Here is a 24,498-nt window from a genome sequence, read left to right as displayed (position 1 = left end):
CGTAGGAGACAAAAGGTATATGCTGACATTCATTGACGACTATTCCAGGTTCACAGTCACTTATCTAATACAAAGTAAAGATGAAGTCTTAGAAAAGCTGCAAGACTATGTGACCATGACCGGAAACAGGTTCAAGAGGAATATGCTAACTCTTCGCAGTGACAATAGAGGCGAGTTCACAGGCCAGAAAATAGAACAGTACTTAAGAGGACTCGGTATTGAGCATCAGAAGACAGTACCATATACACCAGAGCAAAATGGTGTATCTGAGAGGAAAAACAGATCACTAACAGAAATGATAAGGTGCATGCTTACAGATTCAGGACTACCTGACAAATATTGGGGTGAAGCAGCAGCGACAGCCACCTATCTTCAAAATAGACTACTTTCCAAGGCAGTAAGGAAAACACCATACGAGCTGTGGCGTGGTAAGAAACCCAGCTTAAAGCACATTAGAGTTTTTGGATGCAGAGCCTTCGCCTACATTCCCGCTGAAAAACGAAGCAATGCAGAACCGAGCAGTAGAGGGTGTTCTAGTTGGCTACAGTGAACATTCAAAAGGCTACAGAATCTTAAATCCAAAAACTGGAAAAGTAATTATAAGCAACAGTGTGACATTTATAGAAGAAACGCGAAATGATGTCATAATTCCAGTAGACTCTACTGAAGAAGAAGGTACAGAACCCAAAGAAACAGATGAAGTAGAGATCACTCAAGAAGTTGAAGTACAACACAAGACAGATACCAGCGACACTCGGGAGAGTACATCTGAGGGGGTGAGACGCTCTTCAAGAGAAAATAAGGGAAAACCACCTGCACGTTTATCTTACAAAGCAAAAGCTATTAACATACAAGAACCTACATCATGGGAAGAAATTGCCAATTTTTCAGAAAGAGAAGCACAGAAATGGTTAAGAGCCGCAAAGGAAGAAATGGAATCAATGGAAGACAACCAGACATGGACATTGACCAGACTACCAGTAGACAAAAAGGCCATAGGATGTAAATGGACTTTTAAGGTCAAGTATGATTCTGAAGGAAAAATAGAAAGATACAAGGCAAGATTGGTCGCTAAAGGATATTCACAGAAATTTGGAGAAGATTATGATGAAACGTTTGCTCCAGTTGTGAAGCACACTACCATTAGAACCTTACTCCTAACAGCAGCCATAAAAGGTTTGCAAGTGAAACATTTTGATGTAAAGACGGCTTTCCTACATGGTGAACTAAAGGAAGATATATACATGGAACAACCACCAGGCTTTGTGAATTCTCAAAACCCAGATCATGTATGTAAGCTTAACAAGAGTATATATGGTCTTAAACAAGCAGCAAGAGCATGGAATACAAAGATAAATGGAGTTCTGACAGAGAAGGGATTCATCAGAAGTAAAGCAGACCCATGTCTCTATACAAAGTTGGCAGAGGAAAGATGGTTCTATGTATTGATCTATGTGGACGATTTGCTAGTTTGTTTCGAACAAGAAGGGGACGAAATTGAATTGCTACAAGAACTAAACCGTCAGTTTGAAACAAAAGACCTCGGCCACATAACACATTACTTGGGAATGCAAATCTCAAGAGAAGATGATGGAACATTCACACTAAGTCAGAAATACAAGATTCAGGAAACCATTGAGGAATTTGGTATACAGGAAGCAAAGACAGCAAGCACTCCTATGGAGACAAGTTATGTAAAGGAACCAAATGATCAGAGCAACCTGTTACAGGATAACCATCTATACAGAAAGGCCATAGGAAAATTGCTATATATTGCAAACGTCACTAGACCAGATATCTCCACAGCAGTCGGGATTTTAAGCAGAAAAGTTTCTAAACCAACCAAGATGGATTGGAATGCAGTAAAGAGGGTAATTCGTTACTTAAAGGGAACGATTAACAAGAAGCTTAAGCTCTCAGCAAGCACAAGTCACAAGTTAGCAGGATATGTTGACGCAGATTGGGCTGGAGACACAAGTGACAGAAAATCCACAAGTGGATATCTATTCTCTATCGGAGAAGGATTAATCAGCTGGACAAGCAAGAAGCAGTCTTCCGTGGCACTATGTTCTACAGAGGCTGAATATATCGCGGCAGCTCACACCAAATAAAGAAGTGGTATGGTTAATGCAACTACTATCAGACCTAGGAATGCCTCAAGAAGAACCTATCAAGATATATGGGGATAATCAAGGATGCCTTGCATTAGCGCAAACAGAAAGAGTGAACCCAAGAACCAAGCACATTGATGTCAAGCATCACTTCCTGAGGGATCTACAGGAACAAGGTCTTATAGAGTTGAACTATTGCCCAACAGTCAGAGAGAGACATTGGAGACTTACGTCAAAGATGGGTCTAACTGAAGAAACCCAGTCTGTTGAGAAGGGGTGTTGAAATATGTACAACAGACTATGGGTTTGTTTATATGCATGTAGTACCCATGGAGGGTCAGCAGATGGCGCTGTATTCATACAGAGGTGTATTGTTTGTCTGCTGTATATGCACGTACTTGTTTGTTTTTTTCTGTCTCAACTCTCTGTGTTCTAGAAGAGACTCTCCGGGAAAAGGAGGTGAGCTGAGCAGCTCATGTTACTGATATGTTATGTTAAGAAGCTATTACTGAAAGCTGTTGTTATACTGATCCTGGTACTTAGTACTATATAAGGAAGACCTACATCTCAAGACTCGTTCTGTCTGAATATAAGGTAACTCCTGAGGTGATTCTTTATCTGAGACCTCCTGCTGCACACCTATGGTATCATCCATCGCAGAATGCCAATAGTTTATAGGGTGGTAAGGCCACATTCACTAGCTTTACCAATAGCCTAGAGATGGTAAGTTTGGTTCTTTTTTTTTCAAAGCATTGCTGGCATAAAATAAAGATATATCAGAAGACAATGACTTGTAACTTCGAGGCTTCCAGTAAGCATATACAGTACGCAGATCCAGAAAATTAGAAAGACACAACGTAATGTCTTGCAGAAAATCTCTCGCCCACAATCTTGGCCTTTAGGGCAGTTTAGATGGCAAACGTTGAGACATCGCCCTTTTTTTTTATACAGCTTTACTTATGAGTTGATATAATTGAGTCTCTATTTGAGTTGACTATTTGAGGTTCAGATGTGCTCTTTGTGCTTGATCAATAACACCTATTTCACTTTTTCATTTAAACAAAAACCTCTGCCTATTCTGCCATATTTTAAAAATGTTCATAAAATCTTCTCAGTTGCTACTTTTGCTAATATTTCAGATTTGTATAAAGTATTCGCATTTGGATCAATTGGCTATTTTCAGTAATAGTCTTGAGTCCTACTAAACTAGTATCACTATGTAATAAATAGAGATACTCACTGACCCCTGTGAACTGGTTTTGGTTTTAGATCTGGATTAGCTTTGTGTTTTGGTTTTGGTTTTGGCAAAACCACCCTCGTGTGTTTTTGTTTTGGATTTTTTAGAAATAATCCTTAAATATGATAAAATCACATATTTGTGCTCTTTTTTTTTTGTTCTTACATTATTATTAACCTCAATAACACGAATTTCAAGTCATTTGCAGTCCACTTTGACCACCTCACAGATCACAATATTATTTTCATACACTTTCGCACAAAGACTGCAGCGACCTGGCTGAATGGTATGACAGAGCAATGACACAAACACACGGCAGTTCATAGCACATCTAGGAAACATTGGCACACAGCAGTGGCAGAAAACAAAAATGATGCAAGACAGAATTGTCCTTGGGCCCTCCCTCCCACCCACCGTTTTGTTGGATCTTCAAAAGGAATCCAAAAATCGCGAGATCCGACGGAGTAACGATGACGTTTTGCCTCGTTTTCAATTTCGAGGCAAGGGGATCCGAGTACCGAGCCGGCTCGGTACTCTGATCCCCTAAGTTCGACTGTGTTCGGTTCTTGAGGAACCGAGCCTGAGCATCTCTAGTAATAAAGTGATATACAATACTTTATACATACTAGGTATTGTGACTTTATCACACCTGTGTCGATTCTGTGGACAGAGAGGTTCATAGGGCTATTTTCTATCTAATTCTAACAGTTACTTTTCCCCATTGTTACAAGCCTCTTCTTCAAAATTAGTACCTGTTTCATTAAGAGGGTTTTGCTGTAAAAAATGTTTTGGTTCAGAACCGGTTATTGTACAGATGCTACAAGGATTAGGAGTAGAGTAGAAGTAATAGTGGATTGTAACTGCTAGGTCCAAAACAAACAAAGCAAGTGTGCATTTGATGCAGACTTGCCAGAAATGTTGAACTTGGGTTGCAGGTTTTGAGGGTTGTTATACATTTCAAATGTTAATGTTGCAGCGCATCACAGAGAGCTTGAGTTATGGGCTGTGTGGGTTGTGTTCGTAGGCTTTTAAAAATGTCAATGTGGCTGAAATATGATAAAGAAATAAGTAGGACAAAAGCACTCGTCCCTCTAAGATTTCCTGGAAACAATAGTATTAAAACAGTACTTGTTAACACAAATCCATTTTACTGGGTTACAACTGATTCTCAAGGCCGTAGCTCATTTCTTGTAGCTCCTTCATTAGGTGCCCATGCCTCGTAGCAGAATTGTATTGCATATTCCAATGCTGTCATAATCTCATGATGACATTCCTGCGCCACACTTCATAATGCAGCCTCCTGTAGTTGTGTGTAGAAATGTGTTGTGACAAAGGGAGTGGTTTGCCACAGTCTTCTAAGAGAGGAGTTGGGTATTAAGCTGGCAATCTGCAGAACAAGGCTGTAAACAGAGTTACACATTTGTACAGTAGTGCACCTAGGTTAAAGAGATACAGGTGGAGGACATATGTGTGACAAAATTAATAGTAAAGAGTCTGATTTAACTTACATATTTTTAAGTGGTTTAAAAGCATCTTTTTCCACAGCTAGTAGCAAGCTGACAGGATGTGTCTGCAATCAAACAGAACACCTGCATATAACACCCTTTTAAAGGCAAAGTGTGATTGTCATCTGTCCATCAAGTTAGGGCTGTGGGAGGAGTGGAAAGCAGTTAAATCTGTCTTTTTCTTTTGCTGCGAGATGGTGGCTGGTGTCTAGGGAGCTAGTCTCTGCTACTTTTGCGTTAGGGTGACAAGAAAGTGTGTGCAGCTTTTTGCTATGAATTACTTTGTCATCCTGATAATAAAAGCAAAGTAAAAAGCAAGAAGTTGTTTGTGTGTGCCCGTGCCATGTAAATAATATCTCTTCTGATTCCAGTTAAGGAAACAGTATGGAGACGTGTTCAGCCTGCAGATTTTCCAAGAGAATGCAGTTGTATTGAATGGGTATAATGCTATAAAAGAGGGACTGGTCGTGAAATCAGAGGACACTGCTGACAGACCCTCTATACCCATGTTCGAACATCAAGGACTTCATAATGGTAGGTGAATTTTGTAATTTTGTGTGTATTGTTGCCTATGTAATTTTGATATTATGATATTTGAGTAGCAGTTCTGAAGCCCACAAAGCACACGATTTCATATAGCTTTCGAAGCATTTACCCCCTGAACATTAGCAGGGTAAGATACATACATGAAATATCACATCTACAACATCCTTTCCTGCCACAATCTAAATAAAAACTTCAATTAATTAATGTGAATAGATGGTCATGACTTCATATAAGGTAGCAGCTACACTAATGAATAAGGTACTGAACAGGTGCTAGTTAGTGCTGCCAATCGACATCATCATCATTGTGTCTTGTTCCACCAGCTCTCCTGGACCCGCAAAAGATGTGTTATGATTTCTCTTCTGTGATCTGTTTCTGGTGCTGTTTCCCTGTGTATGATAGCTGTTTGGTTTCAAATAGTTTGAGCTGTAATACAGGTTTGCTACCTGCATGTATTAGAATTCTATTGTTAGATGCTGCTGTATTTCCCTGTGTATGAGAGCTCTCTGCTTTCAATTAAACTGAGTTGTATTGCAGGAGAAATACTAATTTCAGGTATGCTTCTGTTGCGTGGGTGGGAATATTTACTCTATTTTAGAAAGAGTGAGTTTGAGTTGGTGAGAGGACATCCAAGATGAAATGGCAACACAAATGATCCGCTACGTGCACAAGCAGCTTTGAACCCTTGATTTGCACAAGTGCGATTTGGTTTCAACCAATGTCCTTGGGTTTATGGAGCCAAATGTCAGATGGAGTAGAAGTTTGCCCAGCCAGAGGGGAGGAGTTGGGCAAAGTGGAGGTGGACTCCGCTAAGTATGGAGTAGGCGCTTCAATGTGACTCAATCAGCAGAACAGAGCAGAAATGAGCTTTCCTTTGTGGCTTAAGACTATTGGGATGAGATAAATGGGTGGAGTGGATTTATTTCTAGATATGTAGAAGGGTGCACAGCCGTTACCAGTATGCAAGATGATTTCAGTTTTGCACCAGCGCTGCTTGAGGTCTCAATCTAGACTTTTAATAGTACCTGTTTTGCAACTCCATGTTGCCTTTGGCAGAGATGCGCATTTTCAAACACACTGTGCAAAGTAGTAAATACTTTTAACACTCACAATTGCGATAAGTAATCAAGACAAACCTGATATCCCGTCACTCTTATTGATTAAAACCGAGCAGGATTTGAGGTGTAAAACAGAATTTTTCTTTTATTGAAAGGGGTGGTACCAAAGTGTTAAAAGATTGGACTCCGATGTGACCATTACACTTTAATTTGCCCAGTCCGCCTCTGGAGAATTTATTCCACCTTTCCGCACACCTTGGCGAACTTCTATGTTGCGGAGGCATCTCTCGAGAAAGGACAGTAGGCGTGCACCTTCCTGTGGGCTAGGCCGATTTATCCAGGGGCACTGGTGCAAAACCAAGGCTTTTTGCAGTGTGTATCAGCTAGGTCTAGTAAATAACCTCCAGTCAATTTGCATAGGTTATTCATTTTAATTGGCACAGCCACCTATACATTAAATTTAAAGGTCTGAATTTCATCTTACTGATGTATTTTTCACAAACGCCTTATATAAAACTATTATTCGGCAAACTCTGCAATTGCAGAGTGAGATCTAACATGACGTCACTTTGTGAGTATGATTCATCCCATGTTTCAGGGTTACAGAACTGTATTCCAGTCAAGCTTTTGAAATCTAAATCTATTTAACCTTGTATTTCTCAAAGTGCTGAGACCAAGTCAATTGATGGATTTTGTTATTCCCTTATCTAGTTTTTTATTGTTGTCTCATATTTGATCAATATTTAAGATATATACCAATCCAATCCTTGCATTACACGTAGGTTCTACATAATGTGCATTTAATGGTTGGTTACTATGTGAAAATGCAGCATTCACAGTAATGTAATTTGTGTAAGGATGGACACTTTAGCCAGGAAATAGTGAACATTATATCAGCCTCATATTTTATAAGCTGAGTAATCACAGTTCAAAGTACAGTAACACACAAATATAAGAACAGGTCTGATTGTCTAGGAACAGCCGATTGCTTAACTAAGCAAACATTTATATATTACATCACTTGTATGCTCTGATTATCACTTGAGAAATTAGACAAACATGACCTGCGTCTACTGTTTTTAAAATCATTATATTTGTAATGTCTTTTCACATTACCAACATTGCAAGAAGTGTTTTGGATTTTTTTTAAAAGTTTTTAAAAGGGCGCCCCCATTGGAGGGACACATGTCAGGAGGCATGTAATGCCAGGGGCCTGGTGACTATTACTGTAATCTTTTGAAGCTGATTGCATTCAATCGTGCTGCTCCCAAACTGCCATGCATCACAATGGTGCCATGGAGTTGGTCATGTGACGGCCATGAGGCTGACGGTGTGCCCATGCAGTCTAATTATTATTATTATTATTTTTTCATGTATTTTTTGAGTGAGAAGATCACTGCACTGCCCCACCACTGATATACAGTTATGCTACTTTATATACTTCCTGTAAATTTGTATTTGTTAGTACAATAAAAGTTACAGTACAGCAGATGTGCTAAAACTCAGTCCTCAAGAGCTACCAGCAGTTCATGTTTTCAGGATTTCTTTAATTGAGCACAGGTAAGTTTTTTTTTTTTTCTATTTTTCTGGGTCACTTATTGTCCCACCTGTTTCTTTAGCCAGAAGTCCTAAAAGACATGACCTGTTGGTAACTATTGTGGATTGGTTTTGAGCACCTCTGATCCATAGTCTACAACTGATCTGCAGTAACTGGGAATGCATAGTTTAAAGGTTACCACCCACTTGTCAGAAAATCACCACAGTAAAACAGGTATAGGTGTTTACTATAAAAGTTATATCTGTGCCCACAGTAATTTTAAAGTGACTGGAAGGGAATATACCAAGGGCGTACATTTGACCTACAACCAGAGAGTCTGATGGACGGAGCCAAAGAAACTCTAAATCATTGATATTAACCACCGTAACTCTTTGATCCCAGTCTGCATGTGGCTCATAGGGTAATAAAGTACATACCAGTGAACCTCCACTTGACATTTTGGAGGCACATAAACTCATGTCTCAAGGAGAGGTGAGTCCAGGATCAAAATTTGTCAGGGGGCCCATAATTCTTATGGACAGCCCTCCTCTCTGATCTCTGTTGCCCCTAAGACTTCTGCCTGGAGTTATTGGTGTTAATCACTCAAGTATAGAGAATAGAAAATACACAGGGAAGACGAGTGTAAAAATAACTGGGCAGAAGACCAGCATCAGTACAAAATCATCAGGCTAAGGCAAGGTCAAATGAACCAATCAAAGTGAGAGCTCCGGGAGTTCAATGAAGGTCCAAAGTTTAGGTAAAGCCGATACACAGACCAACTAGAGCACATATTCTGACCACTGTCTCTAGAGGAATTAATGGTATACCTAACCTTCAGCTAAAGAATAAACAAGGAATTTGCCAGCGGCACCACAACGCAGAAAGACAGAACACTGAGAGGAGAATTCACATATAATTTTAACCTAAATTAAAAATGTGTCAAGTTTAGGAGAAAATACCAGGTCACATACATAAGATTCCCTGGGCACAACTGGGCGCTGACGTTTCCTTAATTTGGACAGTTCTTGGTAAGAGGACATTCTTTACCACAGTATAAACAATGCCTAGAGAGCATCAGTATTGTTTATCCTTGGGTGTTAATGTTAAAGCCCCAGATGGAATATGGAGAGAATTTGATGACAGATGGAGCAGATGCAGTGGGACGTACCATCCTGTGTTCCTGTGTTTCTCCTGATCTTCTATCTATTTTAATAAGTAACTACATAATAATGAATGACACGTTAATCACACAATCTTGGATGAAGTTAAAAAGTCCTAATGACTGCAAAGGGCCAGATCACCTCTTCTGTTGCCCAGTTATGGATTATACAGCATTATATTCTTCAATAGTCTTGCAGAATTGTTTGAGTAAAAGCAAATTAACGTCTGTAGATGATTTTCTATCTGGATTGTTATGCTAATAGCTTAAGGCTCAATAAATGTAAAATCAGGCTCTAAGGATCTAAATGTCCAAACTTGAGGATCACCTTATAGGAGTGATATGATAACTCCCGCCCCTTGTTCCCCTGAAGTGCTCAGTCTTTATTTAAATTACAGCTTACAATAGTCTGGAAAGGAGGTGAGATTAATTTAAGTCCATAGAGAAGTTGGTGCTCGTTACAGGGGTGCAAGGAAAAGGAAAAACACTACATGATAGGCATGATGTCACTTATTCAGTGGTTTAGGTGCCCACAAAATCCTGGTGCCCTAGGAGACCTCCATATGTTGCTAAAAGCATCGCTGGCCCTGTGCGCATGCTTAAAAAAAAATTTGGGCAGGTACGACAACTTTTCCGAGACTGTACGATATAATTTAAAATGTTGTAAATAGTATTTAAAGTATTGGTAGGAGATGTATGGACTACAAATTGTGTTGATTTACAGATAAATAATACCGAAATAATAATTACCAGGGTACCCGATGTATTTCAGGATTTTCTTTTCATTTTCAATATTGTTTTCATTTGTCTCATATGCCATTTTTTTAACTAAATAAAATGTGAAATATATTGGTTGTCTCCACAGTATATTTTTTGATCCTCCATGACTTTCACTACACTCTGCACAATAAGTTTTTTTGCTTTAAGTCTTTATGGACTTTCATGATTAAATTCATCTTGTTAGAAGAGTGGTAACACACAGACAGTCATTGTGTTATTTGCAAGGCTGAACATAGTGTGTTAATAGGCAGCAGATAATGGGATTTCACACAGTAAAACTTTGGAGCACTATACAGCACATAATCTGCTGCACACTGGCAGTTATCAGTTATGGGGGTACAAGCTGGCAGTTATGTGGGTACAAGCTGGCAGTTATGGGGGTACAAGCTGGCAGTTATGGGGGTACACACTGGCAGTTATGGGGGTTCACAATGGGGCCCCAGCTTAAACCATTTATTAAGATACGAGAGCCTGTAGCTACATCACTCTGGACGTAGCTCACTACTCGCTAGATGTGGACTAAACTAGGAAGGTTTACCTGGCACCCAACACTAAGAAGATGGCATGTAGTGCCATTAATAGGTAATTTCTAACCTATGAGATTTGTTTTCTTATTCATGTCCATTTCTCAAGAGCTCCTGAAATACCATTGTTGTTCTTTAGGTATCGCATTCACAAGATATGGCCAACATTGGAAAGAGCAAAGACGATTTGCTCTTTCAACCTTAAAAAACTTTGGGATGGGGAAGAGATCTATAGAAGAGTATGTGCGTGAGGAGGCCGGTTACCTCTGCTCAGCCTTTCAGGCTGAAGAAGGTAAGACAACATTATTTTATTGTTTTCACAAATGCAGGTTTATTTTGGTGGTAGAATCTGATGGCTTTTCCATATAGTATAGACATATGGTTCATGATTTTGGTGTCTGAATCATTATGTCTATTTATGTGAATATGATGGAAGGAGCGCTGCTTTGATGAATAAACACAGTTTTCACTGAAAGGGACATCAATCTTTTATACAGATTCCTTTGAACAAGTCATCTGGATAAAGATGTGAAAAGTGGATTATTACTATTATAGACTGAAAAAAATTGCATAAAGTGTCTTATGGTTATTTGTATGGTAATTAAAATAATTTGAAGTACAAATATATTTGAAAACAATCATTCTATGATTTTATCACACACACACACACACACACACACACACACACACACTATAATTGTTACACTTTAGGAAAACATATCAGACATACTGTGCATCAAGCACAGGCTATCTGTGGCTTTCATGCTGCTGTGGATTCACAAGATCCACCATGCCCGCCTACCAATGCTGTGCATGGACCAAGCAATAATAATAATATATATATATATATATATATATATATATATATATATATATATATATATATATATATATATATATATATATATATATATATATATATATATATATTATTATATTTGAAGCAGCAATCTGGAATTTGTGGTATGGAATATGTAAGTGAAGAAGGCAGTAGGAGAAGCGGCAGTATGGCATATACAACCGTATAACAGCCCACGTCACCAAATATATAGGAGATTGATATAACTATAGATATATTATGCTACAGTTCACCTGGAGTCTAATCTGTTATGAGGAGTGTGTATGTAGAACTGCTGGGAGAGGATTTGTGAACTCTCCTATGTCTGTTAGTGACCAGTGTTTGTAGAACACAGAAAGCAGCTAAACCCCCACACTGTGTTAGGTACTTGTAGATTCCTGGGTGAGCCAAATCTTAAGGTAACATTGGTGTTTGACAATCAAATATAACCAATATAATGCTCTCAATTACCTAGGACACACCAATGTATAAGTGAATGCTATAAATGTAAAATCTTACATAAGATGAATAGTACAAAACAATGTAATGAAGCGATTGATTTAATTAACCAATGAACAATCAATAAAATTGGATTAAAGATAGACAATGGTACAACAATCAACAATAATAGAGTTGAAATACCGATAAAAACAATGCCCAGAGAATGGTGTTTCAACACTTGCCCTTCATCGGGATTTTAACTACTGTGAACATTTGGACTGTTTTTTTTTTTTTTTATCCACCCAGATAATGGTTGCCTGATTAGCCTCCATTGTTGTAGATTTACCTTGAATTGTTTTGTACTATTCATGTTATGTAAGATTTTACATTTATAGCATTCACTTATACATTGGTGTGTCCTAGGTAATTGAGCGCATTATATTGGTTATATTTGGGATTCCTGATTTTTTTGCTGCTCTTGCCGATTTGGAGTTGAGCGCAGTTCCTTTCCTTTTATTGAACATTGGTGTTTGACTCTGCTTAATTTTTCCCTGGCCTTTTATCTGCCTGCCCAAACCTTAGCCTTGATTGGGCTGTTCTTCTGGAACACTGTTTTTATATGTCTTTTACTGAAATGTTGCTGACCTTTGATTGCTAGTGGATTCTATTTTAGTACTGTATCTTCCAGTCTATTGCTAAACCTGTCTTGACTTCGACCTTAAATTTTGTGTCTCTGACCTCACATCATATTTTATCCATATAGTTTGTTACCCTTGTACCCTGCATCCTGTGCCAATAAACACCTGTCACTTATGTATAAGTCCTGGAGGGAACTGAGTATCTGTGAGCACAATTTGCCTTAAGGTAAAGGGAGATGTTATAGGTGAAGAGCACGCTAGCATGTTTACTAAGATGGAGTGGGGCTAGATGTGGAATACCCATAGCAGATTGGTACATAACAAAGTACTGGGACCAGGAAAATATGTACACAGGTAGCTGACTGACTGATGTAAAAAAGCAGAGTTTTTTTTTTTTTTCTAAATGAAACCTATTTAGATTGGGTTACTGCTTTGGCCGACAATACTAATCTCATATTTGCCTTTTTTCATACCAGAGAAGTATTAAAATGAGAGTTGGGAGTGATTTGACGACTGCATTAATATCATTGCTTGGGCGGGGCAAGGCATATGATTACGCTAATTGCATCATTACACCCCTACACACTCAGTGTGTGGGACATTACTGTTCACCTAGCGGGCAGGTAAGGGCCCTTGCGGGAGAATTGCTTGCGCTCTCTGGCGTCATCTGGACACTACAGGAAAACAAGCAATTTTGACGAAGCATAGAAAGGCTATTAACAAAGAGCAGGATATTAAGGGCCTGATTCAAGTCCGAACGCGACTTGTATGTCAGTTACGCTTTATAAAAGCGCAAGGAACTTATATGTAGTTTTGATCGTATTGAAATCCAAACGGATCTCAAGATGCATTTTCATTTGAATCTCAGTGTAAATAGGTTCTGCCTAAATGGTCACATAAATAAAAAAGTAACAAAATAAACGAACTCTTAACAGTATAATCAGTTCTATAAATATGTATTTAAAAATGTTTATTTGTTTACTTTTTTTTAAAAAAATGCTTGCAATGCAAACTGTGCTTACAGTGCATTTGTATAGTCTATCTTGCTTGTATACCTGTTCTGTGCTAGCTAGTGGCACTCAGATAGGTTTTATTTTTCAAAGACTATGTCATGTCTGTCATTAGTCTGCGTTTACACCTGACCGTGAAGAGCCCACAGCTGTGTCGGAACGCCCTTACTGTGCATTGCCTCTGTACGTCCACCTCTTCCCACCCCAGTTCCACCCTTCAAGTTGTAGACAGTCATAAGTGTCATTTGCGTTTGGACATGATTTGCATGTAATTGCGTTCATTGGTGTTTGTTTTGGAGCATGAGCAGAGCTATGTCACACAAGATACGCTGCACAAATGAGCGTATCTTGCGTCAATTTCAAGAAGTCAACTGAGGAATTTAAGGACTCTTTTACATCTATACATATTTAATGATATGTTGTTTTTAAGATATTGTTGATTTTTAGATTTATTGATGTGCAATAAATTTGTATTGGTTAGTTCGACTCCTCTAGCATCGTGTACGTCTTGACTAGTCCCAGCGCTGTCATTTTCTTTCTTTTTTTGTTTGCTAGGCAATCTTAGGGTTCCACGACCCTAGACAGCGGCGCTACTAGCCAAGTGGTCTATATACCAATTTTGGTCTGATCGTATATATTATATATCATTGTTTTATACATTTTTTTTTTTTATGATCTTTTGTGAGGGAAACCTAAATATAAGTATATTATTTATATGGTTATTGATTATGTTGTGCCTATACAGTGCGCCACTTAGATCATTTGATTGCTAGTTTTTAATATGAATGAGATCCTAAATCTCTACAGAAGGACTTAGAGCAGATGACGAGTTGGACAGAGAAATGGCAGACATGGTTTCCTATAGCACAATATAAGGAAATGAATGAAGGTTGTAGTAATACTTGCCCTAACTATACATTGAATAACATACAATTGGGCAGATCTGAGAGGTAAAAGGATGCAGGTTAATTTATAAGAAATAAACAGAGTAGCAGCACCAGGGGTCAGGCAGCTGCTGCAAGAGCTAATAAAATCCTGGGATTTATAAATCAAGGCATAGATCCATGAGACATAAGTGTAATTTTACCATTGTGTATATCACTTGCTAATTTTCAACTTGAATCTGTGTCGCTGTTTTGGTATAAGAAAGACATAGAAGAATATGAGTGTCGGAGAGAGACTACGTTATCAATAAAAGTAATGGAGGGAAGAAATTATAGTTTAAAGCCTTGGAAAACTGTGGTTGTTTAATTTGGACAAAGGTGATCTAAAATGTGACCTAATTAATGTCTACAAATGTCAGTGACAAGGCATAAATGTGACAAGGGGACTGCGACAGAAGGAAAGACATTTTCGCTGCCAACATAACCGGATAGTTAGACTACGTAGTTGAATGGCAAAGGGGGAGGTAATGGGAGAGTCACTAGATAGAGTTTATAATTGATTGGATGTCTTTCTTGCAAAGGATTGTATCAATATTTGCAATAAGCTGATTAAGCAGTGGTGGTGATTGATCTAGCGAATTATTAACCTGATTGCCATGTATGGGGACAGGAAGGATTTTGATTCTCACGTCAGGTTAAATCAGCAGATGCTTCTGGGATATTTGTTTTTCCTTTCTCTGGATCAGCAAAGCAAGAACTTACAGTGTGAAAGGTTGGATTTGTGAATTTTTTTAACTTTCCTAACTATAAAAATAACATAAAGCAAATAATGTTTATAAATCTACATATAAAACTAACAACTTTTTAGATGGAAAAAATTTATTTTAACAACAGCAAACCTTTTGCAATATTTACAATTAACTGTAAAATGCAATATGGCAAAATATCTTCTGTTAAACATTTTTATGATGTGGAATCAAAACTGATGGTTTATATATGGGAACTAGAAAGGAGAAAGAAAGGAGATTCCACCAAATCAAGTAATGAAAACCTTATATCCGCTACTTTCATGCTTTATGTCTTCGTTACCTGCACAGTTAATATTCAGTATCCCTCTTCTGTAATCAGTTTCTGTATGAAATCTTTGACAGCTTTTAAGACATAGGGGTCTATTTATTAAAACAGTGTGGTGGCGATCATCATTCATCACTAAAAATCGCAGCCATGCATAATGAAGCCCTGCCGTAATTTATAATGCCGGGGCGGCTCTGGGAGCCTTGGTGAACCCCCCCAGCACCTGCACCAGCCGGAGAGGAGCAGAGCTTTTCGCAACTTAATGAATTACAGAACTTCGCAGTCCCCATATTAATATATGGGGACTGCTTTAAGAAACGTGAAATGGGTTAGGCCAGGAGAAAACTTTGACTGCTTGTGCCATAAACCCATCATAAATTGTGTGATGGCCATTTTTACATTCGCTAATTCACAAAGACTGGTCTCAATGTTCCTTATTTTACATATGCCAATAGGGTTATTTATTTGTAAAGAGATCCCCATAACCTTGATGCCTGTATCTCTTCAGGACGTCCGTTTGACCCATTTATGGTGATTAATAATGCAGTCAGCAATGTCATCTGCTCCATTATTTTCGGAGAACGATTCGATTACAACGACCCCTCATACCAGAAGATGATTTGCTTGTTAAGAGAAATGTTTGAGCTTGCAGCTGAACCCATTACTCAGGTGATTACTACATTATTCTGATATCTATCTTTATTTATAGGTGCCTTCAGCTATGATCAAATAACCTATTTAATTATTACTTTACATCTCATGCTCATGTGAGTAACCAGTGGGTAGGACTAGGCCAACATATAGTCATTGACATAGCCGGGAATAGCCAAAGCAGTCGTATTATTTATCAATATATATTTATATAGCCCCAGCATACTCGGTAAACAAAAATAAATAAAAAACCTCAGTATTTCCTGCTCACAATCTGTAGGACAATAGGTGTTTGGTACATGTGGTTAAGTGCCACATATTGCATACTGGTCCAGCCAGAAAGCAATGAAATAAAGTGCTTAGTAACCAGGGGAGGGCTGGCAAATTTTAGCCCGGAGGGCAAGACTTGACTCAGCAGCCTATAAGGAACAGTTTAAAGGAACAAAAATGCAGGTGGCCCAGTGACCCAGCTCAAGGAAGTCCACTATGGGCCCAGCCCGGAGGGCAGATGCCCCCTTCCCCCCCCCAAGTCCATCCTGCCCCTGTTAGTGAGGCTATATGATCCACTCACACAACAATGTTGGGTTGGCTGAACAAAGAAAGAGAATAAATACAAGTTTTGTGTGAACTGTATAAAGGTATGGCAATGGGGTAGAAAAGCCTAGGGAGATTAAGTAGGGGGTTTGGGAATTTTATAAGCTTGCATAAAGAGGTGAGCTTTCAGGGAACGCTCCAAGGTTTGGAGGCTCATAGTATGAGAGAGGGAATTCCACAGAGAGCTGCAGCCTAAACAGTCCTGTAGCCGATGACAGGTGCAGATCATGGGCGGACTGGAGGGGTAGAGTTAGGAGATGGAAGATATTTTGAGACCAGTAAAGAGATGTATGTTGCTGTTTCATTAATGGCTTTTTATGTTAGTAGAAGTTTTTTATATTAAATTCTGTAAAGTACATGCAGCCAATCTAGGGACTGTTAGACAGAAGCAGCACATGGAAGAACGTTTTGCAAGGAAAATTAAATCAATAGTCAATCTGGAGGAAATATTAGTGCAATGGGAAACAAAGGAAAGTGTTGAGTGAAAGATGACCTCAAGGCAGATTGAGAGATGGGTTTTAATGTTATGTTGGCAACAGAAATAGAGATGTCAGGTTGGTAGCTTGTGTTGATTGGTGGGAAGATTATTAGCTCACTTTTTAAAAGATTGTTTTGGAGGTGGCAAGATGAAATGGGAGAAAGACATTCAGTACCACCAGCACAGATGGTGAGAGATCCAGAGAGGATAGAAACAATTGGGTGTCATTCACTTAGAGGTGATACTGAAATCCAAAGGAGCCTATTACTTATCTTAGAAAAGTGTCAGGATCCCAAGAAACAAACACTATTAGCAGAGTTTACTAAGTAGGATGAGAGCCAGTATAGGACAGTCCTAAGGACCTAAGGCATGCAGCATTTGTATCAGTATAAGTGAGTGATCAACAGTGAGAAGTCTAGAACAATTACAAATCAAGTAGTTACTGTCCACTCATGTGATTCTGTAAGTGAGGACAGAGCAGTGTTTTAATGTGGGGATAAAAATGGAAACATGCAGGAAGCCACAGAAGGAGAGTTCGATAACAAAAGGAGCATGGTCCTCTAACAGCACACAGTAGTAGTGTGAGGCTCCTATCAAACTGATCAGTGAAGTTATTTGTGTCCAAAAAGTTCACACATCCAACATGTTTAAATAACTCCATCTCATGAGAATTTCATCTTGCCTCACTACCCGTATGTATATGTATGTATATATGTGTATATATATATATATATATATATATATATATATATATATATATATATATATATATATATATATATATATATATATATATATATATATATTTCTATTTCTGTTTTTCCCTACAGTTCTACAAAGTCTTCCCCTGGCTCATGAAGATGCCTGGACCCCATCAGAAGCTTTTCAGAATTCAACGTACTTATCTAGACTTCCTAAGGGAAATCATTCAGAAACACAGAGAAACTTGGGATCCTGCCGTCACGAGGGATTTCATCGATGCGTATTTTGAGGAAATGGAAAAAGTAAGGAAACTTTCTCTGTGTATTGCTAGATCAGATGATAAGAGAGATACTTTAATGTGATTCCATAGGGAGAACAGACCTCTGGGAAATTTCATTTGTGTTCATTACTAACGCTCTTACCTTAGTGGTGGAGAATCAGATGCTATTGTAGTAGGTGCTGATTTATCTTTATTTCTGTAAACTTTAAATTGGGGCATTTATGTAAAGCACAACTTACATGTTGCAGCTTTAAATGTGGGACTCGAAAGCAATGTCACCACTGAGCAAAGCCTACGATCACATTTGTTCCGTCCCTAACAATTTAAACTTTTCTGTGTTTTTCTTTTCTTTTCTTCTTTTTGTGTTGCTAAAATATGACCTGTCCTTTGTATCTCCACTGCCAACATGTGTATTTAGACTCTTGTACTTGCTGATCTACTATAATCTCCTGCTTGCTGGCCTTCCAGAGTCTAAATGGAGGAGTCAAATCAAGACGACTCCAGTCAATTTAGCTGTATTTAGTTCATTCTAAATACAGCTGATATATTTAGTAACGTATCCATCACTCCTTTACTCCAATCTCTCATCTGACTTCCTGTCAAATTCCATATTTCATTCATAATCCTAAACCTATCCTTTAAGGCTCTTCAAACCCTCGCTTACACTGACATTTCTGACTTAATCTCCTGCTATACCCTTACGCACTTCTGTGGATGGCCTACTTTTTACTCTTCATACATAAGGCTGCTTCTCGCCCAGAATCCTTTACCTGCGCAGCTCCATACTTTTGGAACTCCCTACCTTCATACCTCTGGCTATCATGCTCTTTCCACACCTTCAACCCCTGCTTAAGTAACATTTTTACTGAGTAACAAAGTCAGATTAACTCTATGATGCCATGACTCCTGCTGCACACATGTACCTTTGCGTTTTGCATTAATATATGATCTAAATTGTCACATACTAGGTATGTTTATTTACTACCTAATTACTGTAATGTTTCTTCAATTCCTGCACTTTACCAGTATTGTACATTGGTAGGTGGTACATTATGCTATAAAGATGTGTACTGTCATATAGGTTGGACTAAGTATCACTTCTGTCTCCTCTTGTCTGTGCCTCAGACTAAAGACGATCCCAGCAGCAGTTTCAGTGAGAAGACGCTTCACATCATAATGGCTGATCTCTTTATAGCTGGTACAGATACAACATCCAACACCTTACGCTGGTCCCTGTTAATGATGCTGCTCCATCCTCACATCCAGAGTGAGTATCGCCCAGGGATTCTACACTGCTTGTAGCTGCTGTGCTAGATGTCAGTCTGGATGGGAAGCAAAATGGTCAGATTTAATAGTTAAACCATTAAACATTTTGTTTACACTTGAATACATTTTAATTAAGACATAAACTTTCTATTATAACAGTTCTTAAAGTTGTTCGCTAGGCTAATTCTGCATACATTCCCCTATTTACTGTTTCAGAAGGGGTTTCTCTCTTTGTATTGATGTCCAGCAGTGCTAACAGCTCTCTAACCTCCCGACAGCTAGAGGATCTGCGGCTGGAATAAAATAACATTGTGGATCTGTTGGATGGGAAGTACATGGGGGAGGTCTGTCCAACTAGCAGGAGTTGTAGAAATGTGCACAGAGCCTGCAGCAGCCATCAGAAGTATAATAGCAAAAATATGTCCGGCTGGACCAGGCCTCAAACTATTTTGCCGCCTATGTGCCAAATAATACAAAACACGTTCTATCCTGAAACTATTAAATTGATTACTGTATCGGCCATATGATTACATTTAATGCACCTGTTCCTTGAACCTTGTGTCTGTAATAATGTATATCATGCACTGTTTCTCCTCCTCTATTCAGAAGTCCTTGGTCTTTTTTCTCTTTCAGACTTTGCTTCCTAGTGACCCAATCAGCATGCTGATACTCCCTATAGTCATCTGTTGACGTCAGAACTGTCAATCATGTCTGCCTTACATTATCTATTAGCAGTGGGAATTCTGTGCAGAAGGCACCATGCCTCCCACCTGCTGTCATACGCCGGGTCTTCAGTATTGCTAAACCGAGACCCGGCTAAGTTACTTCTCCGCCGGCGTCCTCTATCTCCGGCGGCCGGGCGCAATCTTCTCTTTAAACCTTGCCTGACGTGCTATTGGTCCTCAATATCCCTCCTACTATTTAAGGTACCTTCCTCCTTTCCTCAGTGCCTGTTCTTTTGGTCATTTACCTGTCCAGAGTAGGCCGTGTATCTCTCCATTCTTGTGCAATATCCTGCAGTCCGCAGATCATCACTATCTACCATTCCAGTGGTAATATCCTGCGGTCAGCAGATGTATCGCTATCTACCATTCCCGTGGTATTCTCTGCTGTCCACGGATCATCTCCTCCACCATTCCAGTGGTAATATTCTGCAGTCCGCAGATCATCTTCTCCACCATTCCAGTGGTAATATCATGCAGTCTGCAGATCATCTCCTCCACCATTCCAGTGGTAATATTTTGCAGTCCGCAGATCATCGCTATCTACCATTCCAGTGGTAATATCCTGTAGTCAGCAGATCATCATCTCTACCATTCCAGTGGTTATATCCTGCAGTCAGCAGATCATCATCTCTACCATTCCAGTGGTAATATCCTGCAGTCAACAGATCATCATCTCTACCATTCCAGTGGTATTCTCTGCAGTCCGCAGATCATCACCCAAACCTCACCTTTCCAGTGATAATACTCTGCTGTCGCAGAGCCACTGTGTATTTACCTTCCTGCCATCTGCCATCTTGTTGCCTGTTTCCCGCTGATCTCGCCAAATACTCCTTAGAGGAAGCAGCTAAACCCTTACCTTTTTGCAAGGGTCCCTGGAAGAAATCAAATTTGGCAGATCAAGGTTCAAGAATCCTAGGCGCCCACGACCCCTGCCTTATATCAGGAAGTCTTTCCACCAATCACCAGCATTCTTTCTTCTTCCTGGTGCTGATTATGGGTATCAGGCTTAGAAGGCTGTTCTTGTGATTGGTGGAGTTAACTGACCGCTCTGACATGAAGCGACATCAGTAGGCGGTTCTATGGAGTGTCAGCATGCTAATCCGCTTCCTGATAAGCGGAACACGAAGTAAGTAATGAGTGTATATTCCTGAAGGAAGAGAAATGCAGTAAATAATATACATTATATGCAAGCACCATGGTGTTGGAAAGGCACATTAAATTCACTGAATTGGACAAAACATTACAATAGCTTAATTTACTTTTTGTATGGTACAATCCCATTGTATTGCTCCATGACTGATGTACATTTGTTTACACTGAATACATATGGTAAACTAGATTTCCCAAACTTCTGAAAGAACCTTTAGAAATGTCAGCAGTTGTTGGTCCCCAACACCGGCCACATCTATATTTATCTATATATAGTCCATTATATCTGTAGTTCTGCTATGACACTTGCACAGTGGTGTATATAGTAACTCATTTCTGGATCACGTTTCTTTTGTTCGGTAAATTGAATTCACTGTATTATTACACAGAGAAGGTTCATGAAGAAATAGACCGTGTGATTGGCAGAGATAAGTTACCCACAATAGAGGACCGAGGGAACATGCCGTTTACCAACGCTGTCGTCCATGAAGTGCAACGTTATGGAAACATTTTGCCCATGGCCTTGCTCCATATGACCTACAGAGACACCAATATCCAAGGCTTTGATATCCCTAAGGTAATAACCGTTTCTGTCCAAGTGGTTTCAGTTGATGTCCTCAGTCAGGCTAATTTTCACTAATGAGAATTAGGAGGGTGCTCGAGTGTTACAGGGATGTAATATATAAAATGGAAGCCCTCTGTATAGCGGAGAGGCACAGATATAAATTTTCGATCTATGTCGGTGTGAACGTTAAAGGCAGGGCCGGTGCTACCACTAGGCAACCTAAGATGGCTGCCTAGGGCATCTAAAACAAGGAATGTGAAGTGATGGTCTGGGAGTGTGGTGCTGGATTATGAGGTCACAAGCCAGCGCCACACTCAGCTGACACAGAGCCATGGAAAATCACACACACTTGACAGGCGGGAACAAGGGAAGGATCACCTTAGGTGGGAGACTGCACCTAATGCACCCTGAAAACTTTAACCAGCTCTGGTTAAAGGACAACACAGAAGCATTAATGTAAACTAAACTATCCAGTCTTACCCTAACTGTACACTGCAGAGTTTGTAAAAGTAGAGTGCAAAAGTAAGAGAATGCAATAGCATGCCATACATCTGACTTAAATCTTGCAGTTGCATCAACGGTGAATTATGAAAGTGAAATGTTTTAAGTACATAAAGGGTTCCACAAGGCTGAGGAAGGGAGTGTTTTCCAAATTAAGTTACATTTTACAACAAATGGATCTGCCAGAATTAATGGGTGAATCTTGGGAGTAGGAGCACTAAAAATAAACATTTTACTGAATTAATAGTATGTTCTTGGAACAGTGCCCGGTAAATGTTGTTGGGTAAACAGGAAAGGAAAGTAAGATGCTTGTGTATTATATTGTGAGAGTATTTTTATATTATTATACGGGACTAAAATACCATAACGTGTGTCCTTTATAATCTTTATTGAAGCATACACAATTAGTATGTAACAGGATCAAATTGGAGTACCTTTTATGAAATAAGCAAATATGAATCATCAAAAAGTCTTGTTATATGATTATTAGATGACAAAATCAACATATCTAAGTTGAGAACAAAATCTTATACATTTATGTAGATATATAGCTTAGTTGTTTCAGCCATCACACTCTGGGAGGTTGTGGGCACCCGGGTTACGTTTTTGGAACTGGTTTAGGATACAATTCTTTTGGTGAAAAATGTAAAATATATTGGCGTATTTTGCAGGGAGTGTTTCATATCAAACCGTGCAGCTAAAGTATTTATAAACTTGCTGCTTTGTCGGGGAACAGATAGTGTTTATAAATCTCTTACATATTTCAAAGAGATCTTTTTGAAGGTATACATCCAACCAATCCAAACAAAATATATAAATAACTTTTACCAAAATAGTGCAAAGGTTAAGTCGCTCTGGATCCACATGTGAGGAATACTTCTTCTAGCCGACGAGATGCCTTAAGAGTGCATAATAAAAGGGTATTAAATGGGTTTGCCCATTATGCTGGTGACATTGATTTTGATACACTACTGGGATATTATTGTACCTGAAGAAAGACAAAGCTACTCAGTTCAAGCACTTTGTATTTATGACTAAGCTGCCTGGGTTGAAGTGGTCTTTTGGAGGATATGTCTAGCAGTTGGCCTACCAATCTACCAATATGTGTCCTCCTTTCTCCCCGAAGTAGTGAAGGGGTGGGCAGCCCTACCAGCTGCTCAAAGCAATTCTGCACAAGTATCCTTTTTTTTTTTTTAACTGTGACGCCTCCGTTTTCCAAGTATGGGAACAGTGAATACACCCATTCCTTACTGGGACATGTATGTTTTATAAAAGTATAAAGATAAGGCAATAAAAGGTACTTATGTATTTCTGTTTCTTTAATAATTAAGGGTACCACAATCATACCCAACTTGACCTCCGTTTTAAAAGACGAAACCATTTGGAAGAAGCCCTATCAGTTTTACCCCGAACATTTCCTGGATGCAGAAGGAAAATTTGTGAAAAAAGAAGCATTCATTCCATTTTCCGCAGGTAGGTTGATTGACAGATTGTTGAAGGGTGTTTTAAGGAGATTTGGCTATAGGACTATAGTATACGATCCCTACCCTGTACGCGGTGGATTTATAGGGATGGAACTGGAAAGTCTGGGAGAAAGTCACCGTCATTCTGACTTTATTTGTATGCACTCCTCTTTTTATTTTTGCAACCATGACTGTTTGTTGTGTGTGTTGCTAGTACATAAACATTGTGAGCCACTGATTAATACATATGCCCTATAGAGAACATTCTGCAGTTTTGGCGGATTGGGTGACTGTGAACAATGATGACCTTCAGAATACTAGTTGGTTGGTTTGAGCTTTGTTTTTCCCTCTCTCATTCGTCTCCTCTTGTTCTAGGCCGCCGTATATGTGTGGGGGAGCAGCTGGCAAGAATGGATCTATTCATCTTCTTTACATCTCTGCTGCAACGTTTTGAATTCCACATCCCAGATGATCAGCCACATCCCCGGGATGACCCCTTGTTCACGTTCAACTTCAGCCCTCGTCCGTTCCAAGTCTGTGCGCAAGTTCGCTAACACCAGAGAGAGGGCTAATTACCCATGTATGTAGATATAAGCATTTGGGTCTACAAGCACACTGCGTGTTCAGTATGAATATCAATCATACTGCCCTAACTAATAACATTTTATATACCTTTTTATAATAGATTCGTTTTTCATTTTATCACTCTGCACGCAAGAAATAACCACACAATGAACACAGTTGTGACCTAATAAGGTGAATAAAGTATTTGTGCATCTAAA

The 24,498-nt window shown here is 39.1% G+C and overlaps 1 protein-coding gene across 3 annotated transcripts in view; it reads left to right on the top strand.

Moving 5' to 3' along the window:
- Positions 1–24,498, top strand: part of LOC142159136 (cytochrome P450 2D20-like) — a 32,131-nt gene extending 7,633 nt beyond the window's left edge. For 2 of the 3 annotated variants that reach the window (XM_075213761.1, XM_075213760.1), the window contains 8 exons: positions 5,225–5,387; positions 10,597–10,749; positions 15,851–16,011; positions 17,896–18,069; positions 19,173–19,314; positions 21,577–21,764; positions 23,585–23,726; positions 24,092–24,498. In XM_075213761.1, the coding sequence (XP_075069862.1) occupies positions 5,225–5,387; positions 10,597–10,749; positions 15,851–16,011; positions 17,896–18,069; positions 19,173–19,314; positions 21,577–21,764; positions 23,585–23,726; positions 24,092–24,270 (1,302 nt within the window). In that variant the 3' untranslated portion in view covers positions 24,271–24,498. Of the gene's footprint in view, positions 1–2,611; positions 2,706–5,224; positions 5,388–10,596; positions 10,750–15,850; positions 16,012–17,895; positions 18,070–19,172; positions 19,315–21,576; positions 21,765–23,584; positions 23,727–24,091 lie in introns of those variants that run through there. The other variant, XM_075213762.1, reaches the window with a different exon arrangement.

The sequence above is a fragment of the Mixophyes fleayi genome, chromosome 5 (genome assembly GCF_038048845.1).
Source record: "Mixophyes fleayi isolate aMixFle1 chromosome 5, aMixFle1.hap1, whole genome shotgun sequence".
Classification (NCBI taxonomy): domain Eukaryota; kingdom Metazoa; phylum Chordata; class Amphibia; order Anura; family Limnodynastidae; genus Mixophyes; species Mixophyes fleayi.
Note: the sequence above shows the minus strand (reverse complement) of the source record. Positions and strands in the feature narration are given on the sequence as shown.